The 25,516-nt window shown below is 40.9% G+C and overlaps 1 protein-coding gene across 5 annotated transcripts in view; it reads right to left on the bottom strand.

Annotated features, from left to right (window-relative positions):
• ARHGAP22 (Rho GTPase activating protein 22) overlaps positions 1–25,516 on the bottom strand; it is a 132,121-nt gene that overhangs the window by 89,231 nt on the left and 17,374 nt on the right. For 3 of the 5 annotated variants that reach the window (XM_039553654.1, XM_039553655.1, XM_039553656.1), the window contains exon 3: positions 22,448–22,535. In XM_039553654.1, the coding sequence (XP_039409588.1) occupies positions 22,448–22,535 (88 nt within the window). Of the gene's footprint in view, positions 1–5,369; positions 5,611–6,949; positions 7,115–22,447; positions 22,536–25,516 lie in introns of those variants that run through there. The other 2 variants (XM_019292293.3, XM_039553657.1) reach the window with 2 other exon arrangements.

Raw genomic sequence — 25,516 nt, 5'->3', positions numbered from 1 at the left:
TTTTCTGTCACAAGTGAGTGAATCAATAACAGAGAGCAGACGCAATGTCACTGCAGGGGTTCATGCTGCATCTATGAGCTCTCTCACTATGAAAAAGCCTGAATTTAGATCAACAAGTAACAAGACTGTTGACAGTAAATACAAGCCAGAGGTTATGTATACAGCAGATGTTACCAAATCTTCAGGTGTTAGTTCAGCTGTGTACAGATTAAATGCAGCAGGCAGTTTAACCTATAAATGGCAGTTCATTGAAGGGGCACAGACACTGCTCACTAAGGAAAGAACTGCTTCAGCTTCCCAGCTTATGTAGTTGTTACACATTAAAAATCTCCATGCAGCTGCCCTCAACGTAGCAGTATTCCACAGTTCCCCCATTTCACATACAGGTAGTGATCCACTGCTTTGCTGAACCCTCAGTACCCCCATTTCTGGTTTTGGACCCATATTTCCTGTCCTGCAAGTATCCCACTCCACTTAATATGCCATACATGCTCATTTTTGAGGGATGTGGTCCAACACCACACGAAGTAACACTTTCTTCAATAAAAGGGCAACAGAAAGTATTTTGTACTTCTGCTAAATTATTAATAATATGTGAGGAAATAAACCTTTTTAATTGAAACTGATATTTTCAAGTTACAGTAATCAAGAACTGTAGAAATACAATTTTTTATTTAAAAGTGTTTTTCATGAAGTGTCTCAACAAAAGAATTGCAATTAGTTCTGCTTAGCAACCAGCCAACATCAAAAAAACAGATGGTGAATTAGACAAGAAACCAAACATATGATCAAGCCTTTGAAATGCTATCAGTTAATTCCTTTCCTCTTCAGAGCATAAGTAGTAGAGACCATAAAGGTAAATAGTATTTTTCCATCAACTAACACAGCAACAGCTCTGCTGTGTTAGGTCAAAGGTTACTCTTTGCTTTCATTGACAAAACCAGTCACAGAGAAATTTTCTAGATGAGTAATAATTGACCAGGTAACTTCAGGACAATATTTCTTCCTAAAACAAATCTCTCAACTTTTCAAATTTCTAGTTAATTTTTGAATGTTGGCAAAAATAAGTAAAGTCTCCCACATGCCCCAGGACATACCTTCCAAATGCCACCCTTAGCAGGCACATGGAAAAAGAAGAGGAAGCACATTTGGGTGCGCACCAGGGAGTGCCAGCTTGAGAGTCATGCAGGTGGCATACTCTGCTGTACTCACTAAGAAAATCAGTTCACTTTTCTCTTACATTTTGGAAGAGACCGTGAATTCCTCCTTTATCTCCTTTGTTATGTCTTGGGTTTTCAAAAAAATACAGAATGCAGAATACTCTGAAGTACTTTTTGCTACTATAGTTATAATGTAAACTGACCACCCTGCTGAAATGAGGAATGAGTTCACATCCTAACTTAATACACATTCCCACCTAACACGGGCTGTTCTTACAGTGCTTAGGTCACATCACAGAGAACTGTTTCTCACAGGAAGGAAAGTGTGCAACATAATAAGCACACAAGTTTATTCATACACATGCTCTCTTATCTGGGGACTTCATAACTCTACAATGCTGCAACTGTGCTACCGTGTGCTTCACATGACTGCACAGCCAATCAAACTGTCCCTGGGAGAGCCAAATGTGTAAAAGTATGGTCAAAATCTACTCAGTACTTCCAGTGAGAACTCATTCTGGACTTCTCTAAGAAGGTATATTTAGTTACTGTGGAGGCTCAAAAAGAATCTATAAAAAGATGATAAAGGAAACAATTTAGCTTTTTTTTTTTTTTTCTTGAACAGGAAAATTAGTTCTTTAGCCCTGAGGTAGTACTATGAATCCCAAGGCCACATTTCTGAAGTATTTCAGACTGGAAGATACTGTACAGATTTTTTTGCATTAAGAACTGCAGTCTTCCAAAGTATGATCTTCTCCTAAATCCTCACCCCTTTTCCTTCTACAATGGAATATATTAAGGTCATCCAACAGATGCAACTGACTTTTTCAAGACTTCCTTTTCTATTCCTTTTACACAAAGCACAATCATTATCAAAAAACCTAGCAAGCTTTGGCATCTCAGGTAAGCCCTATTTTCCCAGTGTTTCCAGTCTTGCAAGCCTGATATATACATTGCATCCTTTTAAACGCAAAATTGCAACAGAAAACACACCTTGGCAGCTGACACCAGACAAGACTGAAAGAGCAAATCCTGTTTGCCTGTGAGCTAGAGTTCTCTTTCATCCTTTATGTTTGCACCAATTAGAAACTTTTTATCATAGTGAACACATGGTGGGTGTCCCCAGGAGACCTAAACAGAGCAGGACCAATTGATGACCAGATTAAAGAAAGTAAAGGCAGAAGTCACAATCTTGGTTACATTGCATCACTGGAAAGCCAGCAGAAATCTCTGTAACACTAGAGCACAAGATTTTTTTGGATCATCTGGTGGGGAACAACTCTCAGTATAAAAAATGTCAAGAAAAGAAATACAATCACACTGAAACAAGCAAGCCCAGGAAACAGCAAATAATCAACCATAGCACATGGCAAACACTCCCACCAGCTTCAAGTTCCAGGCTACTTGGGAGCTAACAGCACTACAGGGTGAGGTGAAACTAGGATTTTATTTCTAGTTCCCTTCCAATTCCTTCCAGCAGTCACGTCCTTCTCCCACATTCTGATTTCAGCACACAACAACCGACTGAATCTAACAGACAGGGTAAAGGGACTATTCAGTATTCCTGCCCAGGAATCTGTTCCTTTCCAGCCACTAGGGTAATTCTATTACAGGGACAGAAGGGGAGGTGAGTGGGGAAGGATGACAACTCAAGCTTTCCATTCTGGTCTTAAACAAATGCAAATACCCTTAAACACTCACCCCCTTATTAAGCTTGTCTCTGCTATCCGCAGATAACCTGCTGCATTCAGGGAGCCACTTCAGCCTGCAACTTCCAAGAAGTAGGAATCTACTCATCAGTTAGCCCTATCTGTGCCTGATGTGCTAAAAGGCTATCAGAAAAAGCTGATAGGGCAAATGCAATAACACAAAACACTGTTATCAGTACCCAGGTCCCCAGTCACACCCTTCCCACATCTGCTGAAAATACTTTCACAACTCCTTGAAGCTGATGATCAAAAGGCCAGTGCACCCGTAGCCTAAACCATTCCTTAAAGCCAAAAAAGCAAAGCAGCAGGGGCAATCTAAGTCAGTGGCTTCTCTACATATCTTGTAAGTTTAGAGGCATCTGAAAACACTAGAAAATAAGCTTACTGCTTTAAAGGGACCCATGCCAAGCACCAAGGAACAAATGAATTTCAGCAGCATCATACAAAGCCAAATTTGGTCCCCAATTAAGAATACAAATGACAGCTTGGCACTTCAGGTCTTCCCTCACAGTGACAGATCAGCAAAACAGGGCATAGACTTTTTACCTTCCTAATCATATTAGTACCAACAGCAAAGCTGTATTAAATTTGAGACTTACAAAGTTACATGCACACACTCTGTGCAACAAGCTTCAGCCTCCTACATGGGTTGAGTCAACTAAGAGATAAATTTATTCTGTTAGACAGGAATTATTTAAAATAACTTTTCAAAATAAGACAAAAGAATCATGCAGGACCTTTAATGGGCTAGCCTTGAAAGAGGTCCTCAAAATGTTTGGTAGTGTTACATACTCAATAGGGTTCCACAGGAAAAGCACAATTTAACACAAATATCTATCCCGACTGTACAAGTTCTCAGAGGATGGTGTGGCTTTTACCAGTGTCTGAACATTTACACAAATGTGCATTTCTAACACAAACATACTTTGTTCTTTCAAGCCTGAATGCAATATGCTAGCTGAAACACCCATTGTTTGTAGAAGCTCTTCCCGAAGAAGATAAATACAATTTCACCCAAGTGAATGAGGTGACTGGATTTATGCCAGGAACTAGGACAAATGTTTTTTGATAATACCCAATCTAAGCCTCCCCTTCCTCAACAGATTAAAAACAGACACATATGAAAAATCCCACAGTATTCCCAATCCAAAATTCAGGGGTATTTTGCTCAAAATTTTTTTCCTTAGCCTGTCTTTGGAAGGCAATTCAGATCCATTCACTGGGTGCCACACTGACAATCTGGGCATAGTCAACTCAGTAATAACTGAAAGACTAGATATACCTTTACCTGGCCTTCTCTACTCCTGACAGGGAAAATTTATTTCAGTGTTTATGCTTCTAATATAACTGATAGTTACTGTTTTTACTTCAGAACAGCATACTTTTCCTCTAGCTTTTATACTGCTTTCTTTAGCTTTTTAAAGCTTACCTTTATAAATAAACTTTATCCTGATACAGCTATGATGCAGACAGCAGCCTCATGTTCACCAAATTCCCCCCAATGTGTTTATTTTTCCTTTTGTCTCAAAACAGTATGGGTGCTAAATTTCTACCATTTTCTGAATCATACTTCCAACGTAGTGACTATTAAGGGTGTTTTTTCCAAAGTTTTGCACAAAAAGCAATTTTTCTCCCTATTTTCTCAAGAATCTAACTTCAGAGGATTTTGATTATTAAAAGAGAGTTATTTTCAGCTGTCAAAAGTCAAAACATCTAAGTGTTCATTTTACAAACTCCAAGCATGGTAATGTTTTCGAACACTATTCTTATGAGGAGACTACTTTCTACTGACAAAAGCTACACTTCTCTTTGGGCTCACACAACACCTATTCTTAGAGCTCCTAAGTATCAGCTACAAACTTTCCCCAAAACAGACAGGATGTCAGAGGCTGGTCCCGATACAAACCCATGTAGGGGCCACCCTGGAAGTAACCGAAAATCCTTAGATAGAAGAATTACAGTAGCTTTAAGTGGGTTGGGAGACACTGTCTCTTTGCCGCCTAAAGTGGTTTCTTCTAGACTACTGGGCGCTCGCCCCTTCAGGAAGTATCCAAGTTCATCGCTCTGTAGAACAGATGAGGAAAGGTTGTCAGCTAATGCTATTGCCACGTTAACAGCCTTTCTGAAGGGGAAAAGAAACAACCAGTTTCCCTCCAATCAAATCTTATTTGTTAGTGGAGAAAAAGAAGAACCAAGAATTATGTTTAAAGCATAAGATCGCATCAAGACAATTATTTAAGGGTTTGGTTTAATTTGCCGAGTTTTTTCGAGCCACAGAAGAAGTGGTGGCACCTCCCGAAGGACCAGACACCGAACACCGCACAGAGAGGGAAAACGGCCTCGTTCCGCACTCCCCCCGTCCCCTTCCCGCAGAGGGCGGCTGAGCCCGGGGCCGGCGGGTCCGGAGCCGCGCTCCCGCAGCCGGGGCTGCGCGCACCCCGCGCCGGGACACATGGGGAAGGACAGCTTCCCGTCACATCTCCGGGGGAAGGTTAATTACCTGTGGGCTCCTCACGGCAGCCTTTGCAGGAACATAGCCCCATGGCAGGTGGCAGCGTCCCTCTCGGCCCCAGCCAGCCCGCTCCCTGCCAGGCGGGGCCGCCTCCAGCATCCCTGGCAGCGGGGCGGGCGGCCGGGCACGGGCTCCCGAGAGGCTACGCAGGGGCAGCGGCAGGTTGGTGCCCTGGAGCTCCCCGCCTTTGTCGCCCGTATTTCCAGCCGGCCTCGAGGCAGAACTCAGCGCTTCACGGCTCCCTGCCCCTTAAAACGCACCGGCTTATTAATTATAGTCGCCCCTTTGAAGGGGTGAGAGCCACCGGAGCCTGCTTTACGGGAGAGGCTCTCAGATGGCCAGAGGGCAACAGAGAGTAAACGTAAACCTTCAGTGTGCATAAAAAAATACCAGAAAGACCATTTCACATCTTGCAAAATTCTGTCAAGCACAGGACAGGGTCATATGGTATCCCCCCACAAGAGTAAACACTTCTCCATATATCTGAGTCTCCACAGAGATACTGAGTGTTGCAGGGACCTTGCATTCTTGCAAAGGTCAGCACCGCTCTAGCAATATTCAGAAGGCTTGTTTACACACTCACTTTTAATTGCATTAACCTAACTAAATCAACAGCCACAAAGACAAGATAAGAGTTTTGCTTTGGAATAAGGAAAGAACAAGATCCCTACAACAGATGTTTGCTGGTTCTCTGATCACTATGGGCTTGTTTTCTAGACCCTGCAGCACTTCACTTAAGCCGGCAGGGACCCTGCTTATTGAAGCCCCACTGCCCAGGTGCAGCAATGCCCTAAGCACTGCATCAGAGTCACACAGTTTTTGTTATACACCAACTCACAGGCAAACTGGCTGCCTTTGCAAAGCTTGGATCAAATGTTAAGAGTTAGATGTCACAAAGAAGCAACTGAATGACATAAAATCTTTTCCAGGCTGGACACTGCAAAAAAATACACTCCTTAATAGCAGTGTGCAATGCACAAAAATTACAGTGTGGGTGGGAGGCGAGAAAGATACACAAATAAGAGGTTTGGGGGTGGGGGGAGTAACAGGGAGCTACATCTTTTAATACAGTTAAAATATCAGAAACAGCCTGAACCCAAGACCTGATGACAATCTGCAGCTCCTGCTCCCAGTACATATTCCAGCCTCTTGAGATTCAACTATAGTTCTTCAGAAAGGACTTCCAAAAGAAAAAATTAACAACCTAAAGGATAGACGTTTACCAGGTCTCCAACCATAAAAAAAACCCAAAAACAAACAAACAAAAAAAAAAACCCTCAAAAAAGCAACAAAAAACAAACCAAAAAAAACACCAAAACAACCAAAAAACCCCAAAACAAACAAAAAAAAGCCCCAAACCAAAAATCCCCAAAAGAAACCAAAAAACCCCTACAATAATGTTCTAGAGAGAGGTCCTCCAGCAGAGTATTCTGCTGTTAACTGCACACTTGAGCAATCCCAGAGTATGAGCATTCATTAGTTAGCACAAAAAACCAAACAAAACCAAATCCCACACAGGACAGAGGATGGACAGGGCAGGAAAACTTTCTCACCACCACCAAACATACTAGAGGAAATTCAAGGTATTCCTGCAAGAGAACTGAAGGAAATCCAGTATTCTGGCTTTGCTGGTACCAACTTGCTCCTCTGGAATAGATGTGTGAGAATTCATCTCAGTTGTTTTGTTGAGCTTCTAAAATCATCAGACAGTGCCAATAGCTGACAGCTGCTTGGAAATCCATCTCTTGTGCAAAGTGCTACCTTGCCCTTGTAAAGCAGCAGGTACTTCCCTTTCTTCTTGGCTAGAGGGTGATCTAATCTCGGGGAAGAGGCACATAAACCACCTGCTTGAGGGGCTGGACAATCTCCTGGCAACACTCCTGCATTTCATTTACCTAAAGCAACTCCGGGCAGCCACCAGCAGGGTAAGTTTTCCAAGTTCTGGAAAAGCCAAAGTGTTTACTAATGGCACTGTCAGATCAGTGGTAGATAAAATGGATGGAGAAAGCACCCTGCTCTCCAGCTGTTCCAGCCTGGCAGCCAAGTCAGCTCCATGGGGAAAGGTGCTAGATGCTGCATCTCAGAGAACCCCCCAGACTACCTAGAAGTTACTGAAATTTGAGTATTTAAGAAGTTTTAGGACTATTATGTACATCACATGGGCAGATAGAGGCTAATGAGGGGTTAAGCACAGATGTCTGATACAGACAATCTGACCACTTCAACAAAGCATTTCAAGAATTTTTTTGTTTCTATTACTGAAACATTACAATTTTAAACTCTCATTACTTCCACAAAACATTTGGAAAACTGACAAAAAGTTTCTCTTACCTTTTGATTATGTGACATTACCTAAAGGAATTAAATGGTACCAGATGAAAATAGCTGAGATTCATTTCCTGCAGTAACCATCACCATGTATTTAAAAGAACAATCTTCAGGGTGCATTCACTGCAAGAGGAAGGCTGAGCCTCTGATATCCTTACGATGTGGACATAGCGTGACATTACCCAAAAGCACCACTTATACAAAATGGAGCTAAAGAACACTCAGTCCTTCCCTCACTTTTGCTCTGGATGGCAAAAATTACAGTGAAGGTCAGCAGTAAAAAAAGCCAATATTGACAGCTTTCAGAAAGCCATCCAAAGCTTGCATATAAATGAACCATCCATGCTTTGAATTTCACAGCAAAATACAAATTTCTCCCAAAACAAAGCAGTTCTTCAACACTAGCTCATTAAGAAAAGATTCATTTAAGAAAAATCTTCTGTGTATTGGTGCCCTTGATATATATTTGTGTCAGTCTTGAATGTGAAAAAATGTGAAAAAAATACACTCAGAAAACACAAAACCCTTAAGGGAAGAAAATCATAGCTAAAGAGTTGTTCATTGAAAATTCAACCAAAGAAGTGAGAGTGAAAATGTGATTAAATAAAGAGCCCTAATCTCTAGTAAACTAAAATACTATAACCACTACCACCTCTTTTATAACCTGTAAATTCCATATAAATAATATAAACCAGGACATTCACGCTCTACATACCTTCAATGCACTTTGCAGATCATTTGTCATTTTAACTTCAGAGGGCACTCATTAAGTTTCCTAAAATTTAAGCCAATACGTGTCTGTTGTCAAACATACCGCTGGACAGAAGGAGCTAGCAGGGAATCAGGCCAGCAGAGTACATACACACAAACCAGTAAGCCTTTTTTTTTTTTTTTTTTTTTTTTTTGAGGGGGAGAGGAGTGGTACAGTCAAAATTAAAACAAAACAAAAACATTTTGAGATAACTGAGCAATGTTTGGGAGATGCAGAAGTCAGATGTCTAGATCTGTCACCCCATGGGAAATTCAAGATTCTTTAATGTCTAAACCACACTTAGCTTCCCTTCTGAATGCAGTCAGGCCCAGGCAGATCATCTTAGCAGTCAGCTAATGAAGGTGAGAGTGCAGAACTGCCACTCAAATCTTTTGCCTAAATAAAGGCAACCCTAGAAACTCACATCCTAGACCCTAACATATTGATTGATTGCTACAGGTACAAGGTCTGACACAACCTGAAGGATTTGAAGGCTCAACACAAGATTAATATATTAAAGATAGCAAACCTGTCTGGGTCAAATAAAATTGAGATTTTATATATAATTTTTAGTATTATAAAAAATGCATTTATATTTACACACAGCAAAAATTTCATGTAGGGATTAGCCTATTCTTGCAATAAGAAAGCTGAATATGCTTGCACTTTTCCAGCAAAAAAACCCACTTACTCTGCAATGTGATTCTTTTGAGACTCATTTCTGTTAATACACATAAGTCAGTCTGGATAGCAAGAGCTCTTCAAGGTGGGATTTCTGTAAGTCTTAACAATGTGACCTTTTAGACCTATAGTTAACCATGCATGTCTTCTCTTTAAACAGTACACATCAACTTTAGACTACGGTTCATTAAATCAGGAGCCCAGAGTTCAATGTCTAAATCTGGATTTCAAATACTAAACCATTAGGCTGGTCTTTCCAAAACTCCAAGTACTTAACAGATCCCTGTAAAATCCACTGGTGCAGACTGAGTGTCCTAAGATTTTCTGAGTAACTTGTCTACTTTGCACTTTTTTTTTCCCTCCAGCCACAGCTTACAGCTTCACCATCTGAAATTCTTGATTTGAAGTTTACATTCCCTCCCATTTCTTAAGAAATGCAGTAGTGTACTGGCTACCACTGAAAAGAAAAGTCAGCTGCTAATCACTGCTGTGTGAATAATGAACTTTGATATTTCTTGACAATGATAAATATCTGGAAGCCAGAGGTAAAGATTTCAGTTTTAGTTAAGCCAACCACTTATTGTCTGAGGGGAAAAAAACTCCAACCAAGTACATTTTAAAAAACTGCAGGATGGCAGAGGAATATGTTATTCTAGTTCAATGATTCATTCCAGATATGACAGAGTACTAGCAGCTGAAGGTATTTATTAATCATTCCTTTACTAGGAAGTAAATGGTTTTTGTGATTCCCAACCATGTCAGAGTTACATCTCTAGAGCTGGACAAGCATTCATTTTGGAAGCTTTTCTAGACACCAGGCAAGGATTACAGAGCTTTGGGGTTTTTCCCCACCATTCCCTCCTCCACAGAAAGCACAAACTTGTCTGAAGAACACAAACACTAGCACCACCTTGCCTCATTACTGTTAAAGAGGTGAACTGGGCTTCATAGAGAATGGGCCTAAGCCAGCGAGTATGAAATGTGCACTCGTGAAAAGCTCAGAATTTATACTAATATCCATGCTCAAAATTCAGAGGAATATGTCAGAATTTTCAAGCTTGGCCAGTAAAAGCTTGTTTTGTCTGTTCTGTAAAATTATTTATTCTATGATCTTCTCCATATCAATCAAATAATCTGTAAGTTAGGGCAAATTAGACAGTCTTTTCAAGAAAACTTAGAGTCTTTGTAAAATGAAAAGTTTACTTTCTAACTGAAGTCAGATTCAGCATGGATTATTCCCATGATTTCCAAAATACATGGTGAAACAAGTAGAAGTGGCTTGCCAGGCTACAGTGGGAACACCCTATGACTCTCCACAGATTTCCCAATAGCCATTGGACTCAGAAGAAAGAAAAGACTATTCAGGCAATGCAGTAACACAGGTAGAAAATACATTACAACCAGTCTTAGTTCATATAATCTCTAACTCCCTTAAAGACCTACTACCTTTCCTATAAGAGCCTGAAACTACAAAGTGAATTTTCTAGTCTAGTATTTATTAATAAAGTGACACGCTACTTCCCCTAAGGCTTCTTTCCTGTGAGAGCTGAGCAATGTAAACCATCCTCACCCTTTCAAACCCCAGTCTTCATCATCCCCTGCCCTCCAAATACACATTTCTAGTATGTTTAATATAAACCACAAAGGAAATATTTTTGAAAACTCCAGTTCTCTGGGCTTCTAAGACTCTGAAAAATAAACTGCTGAGAGAAGAATTAGACCTTCATCGTTTAAAGGAACAATTTATAGTTCATCTATTCTTCACAGAAGACATTAGCACAGAAAACAAGAGTTCAGTGGAGATATATCACTAGACGGTGTAAGAGGTAGGTTCAGCATGAAAGGACACATTCTGTATTCACAGGCTGCCCTGTCCCAAGTGCATTCCCATTAACCAGGCTAGGCTAAGTTTATAATGGAGCACAGCTCCGTTAAGAAAAGCCTCATGGGCTAAAAAAAAGAAAGGATCAAAAGTTACCTGTCAGGAATAACATTTTAAAACATCGGGCCTTGTCCTATTAAAGAATTTCTAGTCCAGAAAGAGTCAAAAGATACTGAGTTCATAAAAAGTCCTTCTGATTTGACGAAGTCCATTGCTTTCTCTTCTCCCTCCAGTCACTAATTCCAAGAGAAATTCAGTCATACCATCTGACACTCCTATGACAGTAATTTTCACTGGCATTTGGACATTTTTTCATATTAATGGCCATACTTTAGGAGATTCACAGGTGTCTACCTTCTTTTTTTCCCCTTCAAATAATGACTCTGCAGCCTAAAGCACTTGTGAAGTGCAAAAAGGAACTCCATAAATTCTCATAAACTCCAAAAATTGAAGAATTTTAGGTGCAAGCATCAACAAATGAAGAAAGCTTGGTTAGAAATTCCAATACAGCTTTAGCCACACTACGCTAGAGAGTACATTCCCAGGTTTTCGCTTTGCAGGCATTAGCAAGCTCTTGGGGCTCTGGGGCTGAAGTACTGAGGGAACATGAAAAAATCCCTGAATAGTCAAGCCTTACACACGGACAAAGCCCCTTTATAACCAGTCTTTTGCACCTGGTTGTGGTAAAGCTGACATTGTTACTGTTCCATTTTTGTTGGTAGACAGGCAGCATTGACTGGAGTGCTAGCACAGCTCTCAGCAGCAGGTAGGCACACTGGCTGACATCAGCAATTCCTACCTGGCACTGCCATGGATCCATAGCTGCTCTTGTACAGTTCACACCAGTTTAGAGCCCAAAGGGGAAGGTCAGCTAAACACATAGATTATAAGAAGTGGTTTTACTGCAAACACCTGAAGGCATCTTGCTGCCCAAAGCACTTTAAACTGCTGTAAAAAGAACCCTTTCCTAAGAGATTCCACCATACAGAGAGCAAACAGCCTACTATTAATGTATGCAAGCTTTTGCACTTACTAACTTCAAAGAATCCTTGCTTCTAGAAGAGAGGGGAGGATCTGCTTTGGCTCACAGAGAGACAACTCTTCACTAACTGCAGAACTTAGAGCTAATGGCAAAAAGGCCTGAGCTTGATAAAAAATATCTGGACTCCTATAACCTAGGATGTCTTTGTTGAAGGTGATTAAGAAATAACTCCTTATGGGTAGCTTAATGCTTTCATTGAAGTTACCAAGACCAAAACAGAACCCTGTGCTGATGTTGGCATTACAACCAAAGGCAAAACTGTGCTTTCCAAGAGGAAACACCGGTAACTTCTAAACACTGCTAAGGGAGAACACTGAATTTATTCTCACTGGTCCTCCCCAATCCTTACGCATCTCCTTCTGTAAGACAGACACCCTACAGGTCTGCAGCCATAATTATGACACCTTCTACAGACCTCCACCAGCTTCAGAACAGGGGCTAAGGCAATAATATTTCCGTTACCAAGCATGATCATAAGCATAACATTTCCATTTGTACTAACTTCCTCTATTCTCTGCTGCAATGTGTTTGGGTCACAGAGCTAACTAAAGGTAGGATGTCTACTTTCATATTCTAGAGTATTAACAACACATGACACACGTTACCTGTGTCCAAGACCTATAAAGGACACAGGGACAGAAACAGGTTGGTCTGTCCACTCAAAGTAGACCAGATGAAACTTAATCTGGAAAATATCTTCTGCTGAACCATTCCAGAAGGCATTATTTTGACTTTCTGATTCATATACAAACCACATTCGGTAAAAGCAGAGCCTCTATGGCCTCTGTGGAGCATAAGGATTCTCACACAATAGTGATCTTTGCAGACACTTCTCTTTGTGTTAATAAAGGTGATCTTTCTCCTCATTACACTATTATGCCAGCAGAGGCTTTCTGTTTGACACAATTATTCTAGGACAGAATTACTAATGTAGACAAGGGTCTTCATCTCTCAAGTTAGCAGCTGCCAGAGTGCTTATAAATTCTCATAGTAAAATACACAACCCAAAATTCAGGGAAGCACTACAGTTTGCACAATTACCCTTCAATGCAAATAACATATGGTTGGTTGTAACAGTCCTTCCCTATTGCCTTACACACATTCCCTTTTAACACTGTATACTTTTGATTTCATAGACCTTTTCTTCATTATCTCAAATTCCTCCTGCTCCTTCCCCCAAGTTTTCATCACTGTCTGACAGTTGGTGATTAAAAACAAATCCCAGAACTAATAACAGTGCTTTACCAGTCCAAGATGATACATAGCATCTTTGATACCACATGGAAACATGGAGATCAACATCTTAAGTGGACTTCACTTAGATGAGCGAGGGGCTCTGGCTGAGATTCAAAGGCAGACTTCGAAAGAATGTCTTTAAAGGCCTGTACACCTGCTAGAACAGACAGAAGACACAAACTTTGAGAAAGTAAACATTTAGAGTCTGTCAAAACAAAAACTCTATCATTATGAATGACCTGAACTTTGGCTGCCTAATGGAAGAAATCCTTCATTTCAATTAGAGTGCTTGCAAAAAGTTAGGAGTATTAAGCTCATGAGAATGCACTACACTATACAATACAGACAGTAGTCCTGATCCCAGCTGCCTCACTGCCTTTAGAGAACAGTACCTTGAGCAGAGCCCCTGCAACGAGTACTGGAGAGACACTGGGAAGCTTATAATGAACTTCCACAAAAAAACCCAAAACGCTCTGGGTGCTCTTGAGCTGAGTGTAAGGCTTAAGTGTTACACTATGGGCAATATATCCTTGTCATATTTCCTCCTCCCTACGAAGTTCAGAAAGCCCAACGCAAGCTGGTTCTCACTGGTAGCACACTAGTTATACCTAAAGCATTTGAGACAAATACAGAGGGGGTTTTGCCTGGGAACCCTCCCTCACAGGTGTCTGGCAGTGAGCCAGCTGTCACTTCAAACTGGCACTAGTGCATTCATAAACACCCCAGATAGCAGTTTCTCAATTATATACTCTTTTGGATCCTGGACCAGCACAATATCAGCAGTGCCACCCTTTCCCCCATACACTTTTTGTGGGCCTTGTGTGTTTTAGTTTTCTCACCTTTGCTTCCCCAAATGACTTCCACATGGTATTTCCAAGTCAGTGTATTCTACTGAGAAGGTACAGTGATAACAGGTACCTCAAAAGCATGAGTGGTGCTGTCTTGCAGGATTGTCAGTATCATAGAACAGAATCACAGAATCATTAGGGTTAGAAAAAACCTCCAAGGTCAAGTCCAGTCTTTGACTGAACATCACCATGTCAACTAAACCATAGCATTAAGTGCCATATCCAGTCTTTTTTTGACCACTTCCAGGGATAGTGACTTCACCACCTCCCTGGGCAGCCTGTTCCAGTGCTTGACAACCCTTTCAGTGAAGAAATTCTTCCTCATGTCTGCCCTGAAACTCCCCTGGCACAGCTTGAGGCCTTTTCCTCTACTGCTAGAATTTGGTGTGTGCTGTGACATCACCGTACATCATGTATCTTATTTTACTTCATCCTGCTGACCTACTAGAGTACTTTATCAGCCTCAGGGATCCCAGACACTGCATAAATCTTGTGGAGAATTCACCCATTGTTATTGCAAATGGGAACACAGCTGTTTCTGGGGCTGAAAAAAGCTTAACCCATCAGAGCAGTAACAGAGCACACAAGCTGCAAAACATCACAGAAGACTTGATTCCTGACAAACTAGCAAGAAATATGGAGATGGTACAACATAATTGATCATGTTGACAGTTTGATAAGCATATCTCTATGTAACAAAGCTGTACTTGCACCAGAATACTTAAAAAAAAAAACCCTCTACTGAATACACATACCTTAGGACTTCAATGTATTATCCTCAAGGCAGAATATTCAATAGCAGAACTCACTCTGGAAGGTCTCAGCAGGAAGTATTCAAAAACTTACCTCATTTGCACTGAAAAATCAACCTGAGGGGATCAAATGATACCTTGCACGTTTCAGCTACAATGTGCCACCACACTACAAAGCCATATTTCTATACCCAAAGGACAACCTATATAAACTGCTGTATTTGTCTCTTAGGAATACAATGGATTAAAGAAGACTGCTCAAAACCAGTCAGAGGTTACATTTTAATGATCTGCACTAGCAGAAAGCCCTATTCACAAAACTTCTTAAGTCACATGCTCCTTTCACAGCAGGCCTTACGATATTGCAATTGAAGTTTTAAAAACCTTCATTCTTGTTGAAAGCCAACACGTACATTAAAGACAGCTAGGTGCAACTGATCAGGGATCAAATGCAGAACTTCTCCTGGAATACAAATCCCAGGACAGCAGAACACACGTATGCTGTCACAGCCCGTTTCCAGTCCTACTTTCAACTGCCCAGGGCCCAAGAGCACTGAGGGATGGAGACAGCACAACCCGAAGTAGGATCAAACACTTCTAATAAAACAAAGGCAGAATCTTGTTTATTTCATGAAGCAGGATCATTACCTGCCAAATGCAAACATAAGCCTTGAGCATTGCATATGCTAGGGGAAAAAAGAAAACAAAGCAAAAAGCAATTTACAGGCTGCAGGTGCCTCCTGATGCCCTTCAAGATGTTTTAAACTGATAACATAAGGTGAGCCAAAACATTCTTAACTATCAGAGAGCCTCATAGCCCTCAGGGGAAAAGAGGAGCCTAACAACCTTTCTGCACAAAACTCTGGATGCAGTTCGAAGACCTTCGCCTGCAATGAGTCATCACCTTAAGTAGGCAGAAGTGGATTGGTCAAGCTGCAGGGATACAGTGTTGGGCTGAACACAACACTGTGGAAATCAGTAAGGTTACATGAATTGAGAACAAAGTTCAGTCCTTTTTTCCATGTTCTCTTTTCATAAGAATTCAGTGACATGGTACAGTCAAGCATTCAGGGAAAGCAGAAAATCAGTAAGCAGAGAAGCCTTGCTTACTGAAGATTTGTGCTGCTAGTATGTATCTGCATGAGGGAAATGAGGGCCTCCATTAATTAAGAGTTCATCAACTTGAATCCATTTGTAAAACAAGCCTAGAAATACTGGCAGCTGACTGATACCTCTGTTGACACTAAAGGAAGTTATCAAGGTTTGGACAGGCCACAAAAGCTATTTTTTCAGTTCAATAAAATAGTATCAGTAGAATTAGGAAAGGAGTAAACCCAAGGAAGGCAATTAGTACTTTTTGGAAAATGTCAATTCATTAAAATTGCAAAATTTTGAAGATACATATTTTGAAAAATAAGTTTATCAGGCTCAGAATGGGAGAAGAGGAAAACAGTCTGACAGTTGTCACTAAATAGTCCATAAGCCCTGGGTCAGTATGTTAATCTGAAACAGTGGACACCAATGCCCAAGTTGCTTGCCCACACAGTCATTACTGTATGTGCTTATACAGAACATGTTCTGCTCTTACATAACAATTTTAAGACCAAAACAAGATTTAAAGAGGTAAAAAATTTGAACTTGAATGTTTTCAAAGACTTGATTTTAGCATGTGTGACAGCAGCTGTATATTGTGAATACATGGAGTGTGTTCAATATAGAATATTACAGAACCACAGAATATTCTGAGTTGGAAGGGACCCACAGGGATCATCGAGTTCAACTCTTAAGGGAATGACCCATACGGGCATCGAGCCCACAACCCTGGCACCATTAGCACCGCGCTCTAACCAACTGAGCAGATGTGCAGAATTTTATTCAACACTATTCTGCCTACAGAGCACAGTATTGGCTTCGCAGGCTGGACAAAAACTAGGGGACTCTTGCTTGCTGATTTGCGTTGAGGAGACACGAACAAAACAGAGTAGGTAGTTTTCCTCTGAGAGGATGAACTAACACTCCAGTGATTGAAGACATGTGCCACCACTGACAGCAAGAGACCAAGTAGAAGCTGGAAACAACCAGCACCATCTAGTGCTCAGGAGAGACGGAGCAGGAAGAACAGACAGAAGAACGCACCAACTATTTTCAGGCACAGAAGTTGAGGAGACACACTTTCAAGGAGACTGAAACTGCACTTGAACACTAAAAGAGACTCTGCAGCAGGGAAAAGGCAAGCAGATGTACCTATCATCATCTTAGTGCTTAAAGGACTTCAATGCAAGCGATAAGGTAATAATAAACAACTGCTTCCAGACATGCAAAGAAAGCAAGCAATTTTATCATTCTGGGCACTCCTTTGGAAAGACAGTTTAGAAAAGACATTTATTGTTTCTCACCCCTCAATAAGTGGGGGGGGATCTCTCTCATGTTCCAAAAGACAGTTATCTACAAGTAACTGCATGCTCTCAGCTACGCTCCATACATCTAGCAGTAGTAAACACAGATCTAACAGGCCCTCCACTGCAAAATCAAGACCACCAATCTTTTTGTCCAGGTCAGTGCAACGCCATGGACACGGTAACATCCACAGTTCTCTCTTGCTAAGTGTTTCCAGAGTGGACGGCTGCAACTACACTGCCAAACTTTCAAGTAGGACCCAAAACTACTTTATTTTGTTACCATTTCCCTCATCAGTATGGTGGGTGCCAAATCTCAGAAATCTAAATATACCTCTCAAATATCAACATCATCACATATTCAGATATGCACAGTCAGTTTTCAGCTGTAGACTTCAGGAGAAAACTTAATTACCAATGGCAAACTCTGTATCCTGCTGTTAATTAGAATTGCAATTTGCATTGAATAATAGAGAACATGGAATGATTTTCAATGTATGAATTTCTAATTTCTCCTCCAGGTATTTTAATTACACACCATCTCAACAGGAACTGAGATAAAAAGGCCACAAAAATAGCTTAATTGGTGTCAATCACCTGGGATGCAGAAGTGTACCACAGAGCAGACTGCTTTGTAGGCATCATTCCACCTACTGGCACAAGACAAACAAGCTGCCACTCCACCTTCTCTGTCAGATACTGTCAACAACACAAATGGACCCCTACAGATCAAGTAGGCAACAATTACTGTCCCTGTAAGAATTAGGACCCCCACCTTCTGATTCTGCCTTTCTTGATTTTCCTTCCTGTTATACAGCATAACCAAGGCAGTGAAGTAGCTTCTACATAAGCCCTGCATAAAGTTTCTGCACGAGGCATTTTATTTTGCCCCAGCCTAACTTCCCACATAATGCGACCATTACTCCATCTTTAAAGGGTTCAGTATTAAACACAAATCCCTTCTGCAAGGGCAAGTTGCCTATATTGAACTAAGTCTCTATAACTGAAAGCACACACCATAGAGAACTGACTTCTAAAGTTTTGAAAATAACCTTTGACATATAAATCAAGTATAGGCTGTGATCCTTGCTCTGGCTAAGTCCGCAAAAACACCAAGGTAACAATTATGAAGAGCACTGAACTGCCTCACTAAGGAGAGGGCATGGAGCACAAAAAACAACCTGAAGGTGCAGTTTTCAACACCTCAGTTGAATTGACCTGAAGTCCAACTGGTTTGAGAACTTTTTTCAGTTACAAGAGCTGAAACGAAAGATATGATTAGATGTATGGAAACAAGATAACCCCTTCAGCAGCTGTTTCCAATGAAAAAATTAAACTCATTACAAAACTGTACTCTCACAGAAAGTCTCAGCTAAGAGCTGTCACTGTTCACCTTGGCAGAAAGCACTGCGGCAAGAAACAGGAACTAGCTATCATCAGCAATAAGGAGACACTAAGATGTGTACCATAAGTACTTCCTAACTTCTGAACCTTTTTACTGCTCCCTTCCTTGATTCTAAAAACCTTACTGTATCAGGGAATTCTCAGTCTGCAGAGGAATTTGAGCATCTCAGTGCTGCAAACACTGGAGAACAAAACTAGGTAGACCACTTGCAACAAGACATTAAAACATCAGTTTCCTACAAGGTGAGACTTCAGGAGCATTTAAGTCATCAACATTCCTTAAAAGATTCTCAGACCATAATCCCTGTAGCTTCTTACAAGCTGCATTACACCACTCCAAAATGCACTGTAACCCCAGGTCAACACTAAGTTATTCTGTTGACCCTAGCAACAACAGATGCTGTTTCTGTTGCCAGATTCAGACTCCTCTCCCAAGCAACATAGATGACTTCCATCCCTAAATACCAGCTGCTGTGGAATTTACCCAAAATGGTACAACTTTCGCATGTGACCTCACTACCCTCATAATATTACAAAAACATCCCTCGCCACCTGCTATTGTGCACTGAAATATGAGTGTAACTTGCACCCACAACTTACCCCACCATTCCACTTTGAACTTCCAGCTATGATGAAGGGAAGCATGAATGGATTCAAAAGGACCCAGAAATTTACACAGTTTCCCCAAAAATGAATATAGAGAATGTATTTCAGGAAGTCCTGTCATCAGATCTAACACTGGGTTGACTGTAGAACTGTTCTGCAGTCTCTCATGTCCCTAGTTAACCCGTCTCCCAGCTGCTCTATACAGCTTAGAAATGAACTTGATGAAACACGAATAATACACAATGCCCATCATTAGTTCTTGTTACTCAGCAGAAAATCAATACATGCTCTGTTACAGCACAGGACATGCTGTTACTCTAGTCCCTGTACTCTGAAGGAACAGCTCCCACAGCCAAGTGTAACACAGCCTGCAGCAGAGGAAAGGTGGCGAGACCTCAGCAACAGTTCCACAACAAGAACGCTGAGCTCCTTAGCTATTAATCACAAAATAGGGTTTTGGAGATAACTGGTACCACAGGCTTTAGAACTCTTTAGACATTTCTCAGATCTCAGCTTCTCCTCTTTTCCAGATAAGCTGGTATCAGCTATAGGTACATTTTAGGAATGCTACACTCCATTCTTGATTTTGTTAGTTAAAGCTCTGATGTTTACTAGCACAGTAAAATCCCACATCTGTACATACAGCTATTGAATGTACCTGGTATTCAAAGAATCCCCAACTTAGCTAAGACAACTTAAAAAAAATATCATCCCTATAGAAACTCTAGAGTCCTAGCTTATAGTGGGATAAATGAAACACAATTAGGCAGAAATGAGAAATGTGATCATGGCCATACATCCAACATAGGCAAAGACGGGCAGTGACAGAAAATAAAGATCTGGGTCCTGCAAGACCATTTGTGCTTCCCTTCCTATCTGGCATCTGTTTCAGAGCTATTCACAATGTGGGTGCTCTGCAGGCTGGCAACCATGCAGAACACGGTCATTTCAGAACACATGCAAAAAAAAGAAAAGGCATTTATGCCAAAACCAGCACAGAATAAGTGTACTGTGAACAAAATGGGGAACTCTTCAGGCCACATTCTCCAGTGACGTCTGTGTCAATGACATTCTGTATTGACTGGCTATTTATAGTGTTTTCCAATACTTACTATCCATGTAGCAACTAAGTTTGCTACAAATGGGAACGGATTTAGCTGCATAAGTTAGGGAAAACATCTTCATTTTGCAGACAAGTCAGTGGTACACTAAATCATTTTTCCAGGGAACACAGAAAAGTGCAATGTTAAAACCCCAATGTGAACAGAAATATCCTGGGATCCACAACCATGTTGAACAGCATCACTTGTTTCCACCCTTCTGAGCAGCCCCTTTCAACTAGCCACATGGCCCTGCTTTACCAACTCACCTGAAGCAACCTGCAGTGTAGGACCACTCTTTTGCAGTAATATAACCTGACAGGTTGGACAAGCAGAGAAGAATTACTGCTTTCTCATTTGGAATCAGAAGAAACTCAAGCCTGCAGGAAGTTTAATCAAGCCAGTCTGTGGCTCAGTTAATTATTTCAGATCACTGCCAGAACACATGGAATCATTCACAATCACAACAACCCAAGTGCTTTCACACTGCAGGTCCACAGTCCTTCTGCATCAGTATGGGGCACAATCTTTGGAAAATGGTGCAGATGTGTCACATTCAGACCAACAATGAATGCCACTTCCTTGGAGATCCTCCATGCAAGCTGGGCCCAATGCCCTGTGGTTTGTGGGACCCCACTTATGAAGGCATGGTGCAGTATAAGAAAGAAAAAAAGGCACTAACAGAGAGTGCACAATGATAAGTAAGAGAAAAAAAATAAATCTCTTCTCCCCAGGTAGCTTCCTGCGTGTCAAACAGAATTCTGTGACTAAGTCACTGCAAAACACTGCGTTCTGGTGTAGTTCAAAATCTTACAGCACTGCCTGTTCTTGCTCTGCCTGCCACTGTGTCAAGAGGGATGTGCAAAAAGGCATTTTAAGCCAGCCTAACAGGGTGGTAAGACAAAGACCCCAAAGTGTAAAAACACACCTGACTTCACAGCAGTAACATTCAAATACAGGGGCAAATGTTGCTTTTAAAAAAAATTCCATTAAAAACAAGAGGCAGCCTAATGCAATTACTTTTATCTACTCTACTGACAGCACCAATACTGTTGGGAGAGACAATGCTAAGCAGCATGGACAGGGAGTCCACGCAGAACAAGCTGGCAGTGAAGTGCATGATGACTGAGTCAGTGCACTCACAATTTTTAGCAGAGTCACATTTGTCTCCTTCTTTGTTTCTGGGAACTCAGTCTTCAGGTACTGGGAGGTAGAGGAACTGGCCTAGTCCTTACACAGCTCTCACTCATCTGCTGTAACACTGTAGCAGTGCAACAGGTTTTTGGTTTTTTCCTCTGTAGATGCTGCCACTTGAAACTGCCTCCAAAATACACTGCATTCAAACCCATGCACAGGGCTGGTCATCCCCCAAATACAATCAGAACTAAATCAACTGAATTCAGTTGCTCCTATGCTGCAACAAGGAACTTAATTCTAAATCTACTCTGGAGATACCAACTCTGTCCACAGGAAGCACTTATATGGGAGCTAAAATGACTGCAAAAGTTTTACATTAATACTACAGTGACAGATCATTAGATTTTCTAGCTAAAAAAATTTCAGCCTCTCTTCCATGCTAGGTCATCTATTTTCTTAAACCTTTCATCCAAAAGGGAAATGTTTTGAAGCTTTTTGTCTGCCCTCCCACCTGCTTCCCAAAATAGGTAGTAAACATGAAAGAAATTGCATCCAGGTACTGCGTGTCCCTTCTCCACAAGTTCTGTGCCTGTCTCTCCCATAACAACTGGAAGAACACAGTTTGAGAGACTGCACAACACTCCAAGCAAAGAGCCCTCTCCAAACAGAAAATTCAAGGAGCATGATGCATCTCAACCACTATGAAATGAAAATGAGATATCACAGGAGCACTCATATCCAAAACAACACCATGTAGTCAAGTCCCATTTCTCAGTCTCACTAGATAATCTGGCCAGTGTATCAGAACACTCAGGAGCGATAAGTACAACTCAGTTACCATTAATGACAACTGATGGGAATGAGGTGATGTTATGTTGAAAGCACAAAGAAATGCTGGCATACCTGGGGTAATTTCAAAGAGATGTTTCCCTGGTTCATCAGGATTAGGTGGCAGCTCATTCACCTGACTGCCTTGCAGTAGTATCAAACCCTGTAATGGACACAAACATTAGTGAAAAGGGAAAGGCCACTAAAAGGGTAAGGAAAGGATGATGAAATGTATAGTAAATTCAAGTCCTGCTCATCTACTGAGCCCAACACCTTTCTACAGTTCTGAGCAAGAAAAGATTTGAGCTGGTCATGCACCTGCTTCACTGTCCTTTCTCTCACACTGGACACTGCTGGCTAAAGGCTCTTTCCTCTGGAATAACACTACTCTGAGCACGCAGAAGTGATTCTCCTTGATTTCCGTAACTAATTATCCCTTGCAAAAGTTTTATCTCACATTACATCTGCTCTTCCTACACCCTTGAATTTCTGGTTGCAGCATGCATTTGAATAAAATGGCCAATTTTCCAGAGATCCTCAGTACACAGAAGTTCCCAGGGAGATACTAGAAGAGAGCAGCTAATTCGGGTTTGCAAGGCAATGGACTACCCTTTTAATCCAAAAGACTATAGCTTCCCTAGAAAAAAACTGGAGCCTTTTTACTTCCTAAGTTCAAATGCTGCCAGTATTCAGCTTCATTTCCACTTTGAACCCAATCATAACTAACACAACGTATTCCAGTTTAGGAATTCTGGATAGCTGGTGACAGAGTATCTTCAAAGTGGGCAAAATGGTCTTTATGGAAAAGCTGAAAAAGATACCACAGGAAGCTCTTGTCCAGTAACAAGAGTGAAACAAGCATTTAATCTCTGATATTTTAAAGGGTTTCCAGTTAACATTCTTCAGGACATATGCATAATCAGACAAAATACCATAAGAACTGGGACTCTCAAGAGTTAAGCCATGAAGAAGGTAATCAGCAGTTCCCACTCCTGCACTAAACTGCCCTGGAATGCAAACTGGTTCCAAAGCATCTTTTCTTGCTGAACAGAAAACGAAGACAGCTGTTTCAGTCAGGTTTTTTCACACATATCCCTGGTTTATGAGAATGTAGCTATGCATGTTTACTAATCTGGCAACAACCAAATCCAAGACACACTTGACCATTATAACACTGGTAATCAAAACAAATTCTAGTTATGCTATTTGTCAGTTTGCAGATCCACATATAATGGAGAAACATAATTAGTGTCTCATGAGACAGACTATCCAGAATTTCAACTAACAGAAGACAACTCATCATATGACCTTTGCAATCTTCTCTCTAAAATAATGAGGCCAGATATGTTACTTATGATTGCTGCTATTCAGTATAACTTCCAGAGCTTTGCTCCTTGGGAATACATCTTCCTACAGATGCTTTGTTCAACAGTGTAAAGGCTCAGTTCCTGTCCCCTGCTAGTGTAAGGATAAGACTATGGAAGGACACAGTGCAGGAGGGCACTTAGCAAAATCCATGCTGAGTGGTTTCTCAAGAATGGTTGTAAGATTTAAAATTGAGGTAAAATAAGTCAACACAACAGGATAAACCTTCAACACCCTTTCCTCCCAATCCTGTTGCCCTGCAATTTGACTCTGACATTCACTGAAATTCAAAGATAAACTGAAGACATTCCAAAGATAACAGGAAAACATTGGAAAGGCAACTTGACAAAAATGCATCTGAAGTTACTCCGAATGGTATCAAAAAGTATTGTATAAAAACATCATCTTTAGAGTCCAATGGACAGAACACATTCTAGAAAATTATGCTGTTTCCTAAAGCACAAAATTCAAGCCCACTGCAGATGCATTAAAGCTTTTTATCATGCCAAGCCAATACTGAAGGAAGGTTAATGAATTAGTTGCAGTGACTTCTGTTCCCCTGGAAATTGGGGAGGGGTGCCTGCTGTCTCCTTTCCTGGGAATAGAAATGAGCCCAAAGCTACTTAAAAAACCCACACATATATTGACAGAGTCAGTAGCAGCATCAAAAGCTCTTTGCAAGTCAGTCCTCACTTCCCCCTGTCCTCATGGGGGCAAAAAAAAAAAAAAAAGAAAACTCTGAAGAAAAGCAATGGCTGCAAGTCTACCCTCTAACGTTTGGTGTCTGATGGAGTGGGCTGTGCAACTGCAACTGTCAGGTGGCACACAAATATACACACCTTCAACAGTACTCTGTCCATTAAAGACAAGAATAATTCCTCTTCAGAAAGCCTACATGATTCTCCTGCCATTAGATTACAGTTCCACCTTTTCAGCAATATTATTAAAGGAAGAGTATCTACAGTTTTCTCTAAGAATCTGAAAGAACAGGTTTTCATAAAAATAGGCAACGCAACATCCATAAACAAAAAGATGTGTTTCATGTTTCTCTTTTGAAACATTATGTCATAAATCTCATTTGACTTTATCAAGTAAACAACAAGAATACAACTCTCTTCCGGAGTATGTATAAATAATCAAGTAGGCAAAAGATCAATGGGAACTCTGGTGAAACTATTGATTTAGTTTTTACACACAAGCTTAAAGGCCATACTTAATAAATAAACCAAGAAGATTTAAATTAAGCATGAGTACCTTTAGGTTTGAGGGAAATGAGGGATTATTATAAATAACAACTGGTGAAAATATCTCTATGGCCAATAACAAAGAAGTCCTTCCAATAAAGAGTCTCAGTTATCCTCCTAAGATGCATGGGCACGCCTGTGCCATTACCCTTTCATTCCAGAGAATCCCAAGCAACAGCTCTCTACAAGCCCCAAAAGTACATCTCACCTATGGGATGCATACAGTCGTAGCTGAAGTCAGATGCAAATCTAATTTGCAACTCCTACAAGAATAGTCAGGACATAGTCCTGTATCATCCTATACAAAATGGCTTCCCACAGTGATAAATGTATGGCAACCCTGTGCCCAAACAGTGCCAGGGTTAAAGAAATCCTTTACAACATGATTACCTGAGGCAGTTTATTCCTCATCATGTTCACTGACACAATTCAGAAGTGCCCAGCTCTCCACATGCATTGCATATGAAGATAAGGTGCTTGGCTTGAAAGTGCAAAATCCAGCTGCTACTGGCAGCATCCTGAGTAATCAGGTTAC

Source organism: Corvus cornix, chromosome 6 (assembly GCF_000738735.6).
Source record: "Corvus cornix cornix isolate S_Up_H32 chromosome 6, ASM73873v5, whole genome shotgun sequence".
In the NCBI taxonomy this organism is placed as follows: domain Eukaryota; kingdom Metazoa; phylum Chordata; class Aves; order Passeriformes; family Corvidae; genus Corvus; species Corvus cornix.
The sequence above is the reverse complement of the archived record's forward strand: the minus strand, read 5'-3'. Positions and strand labels throughout refer to the sequence as shown.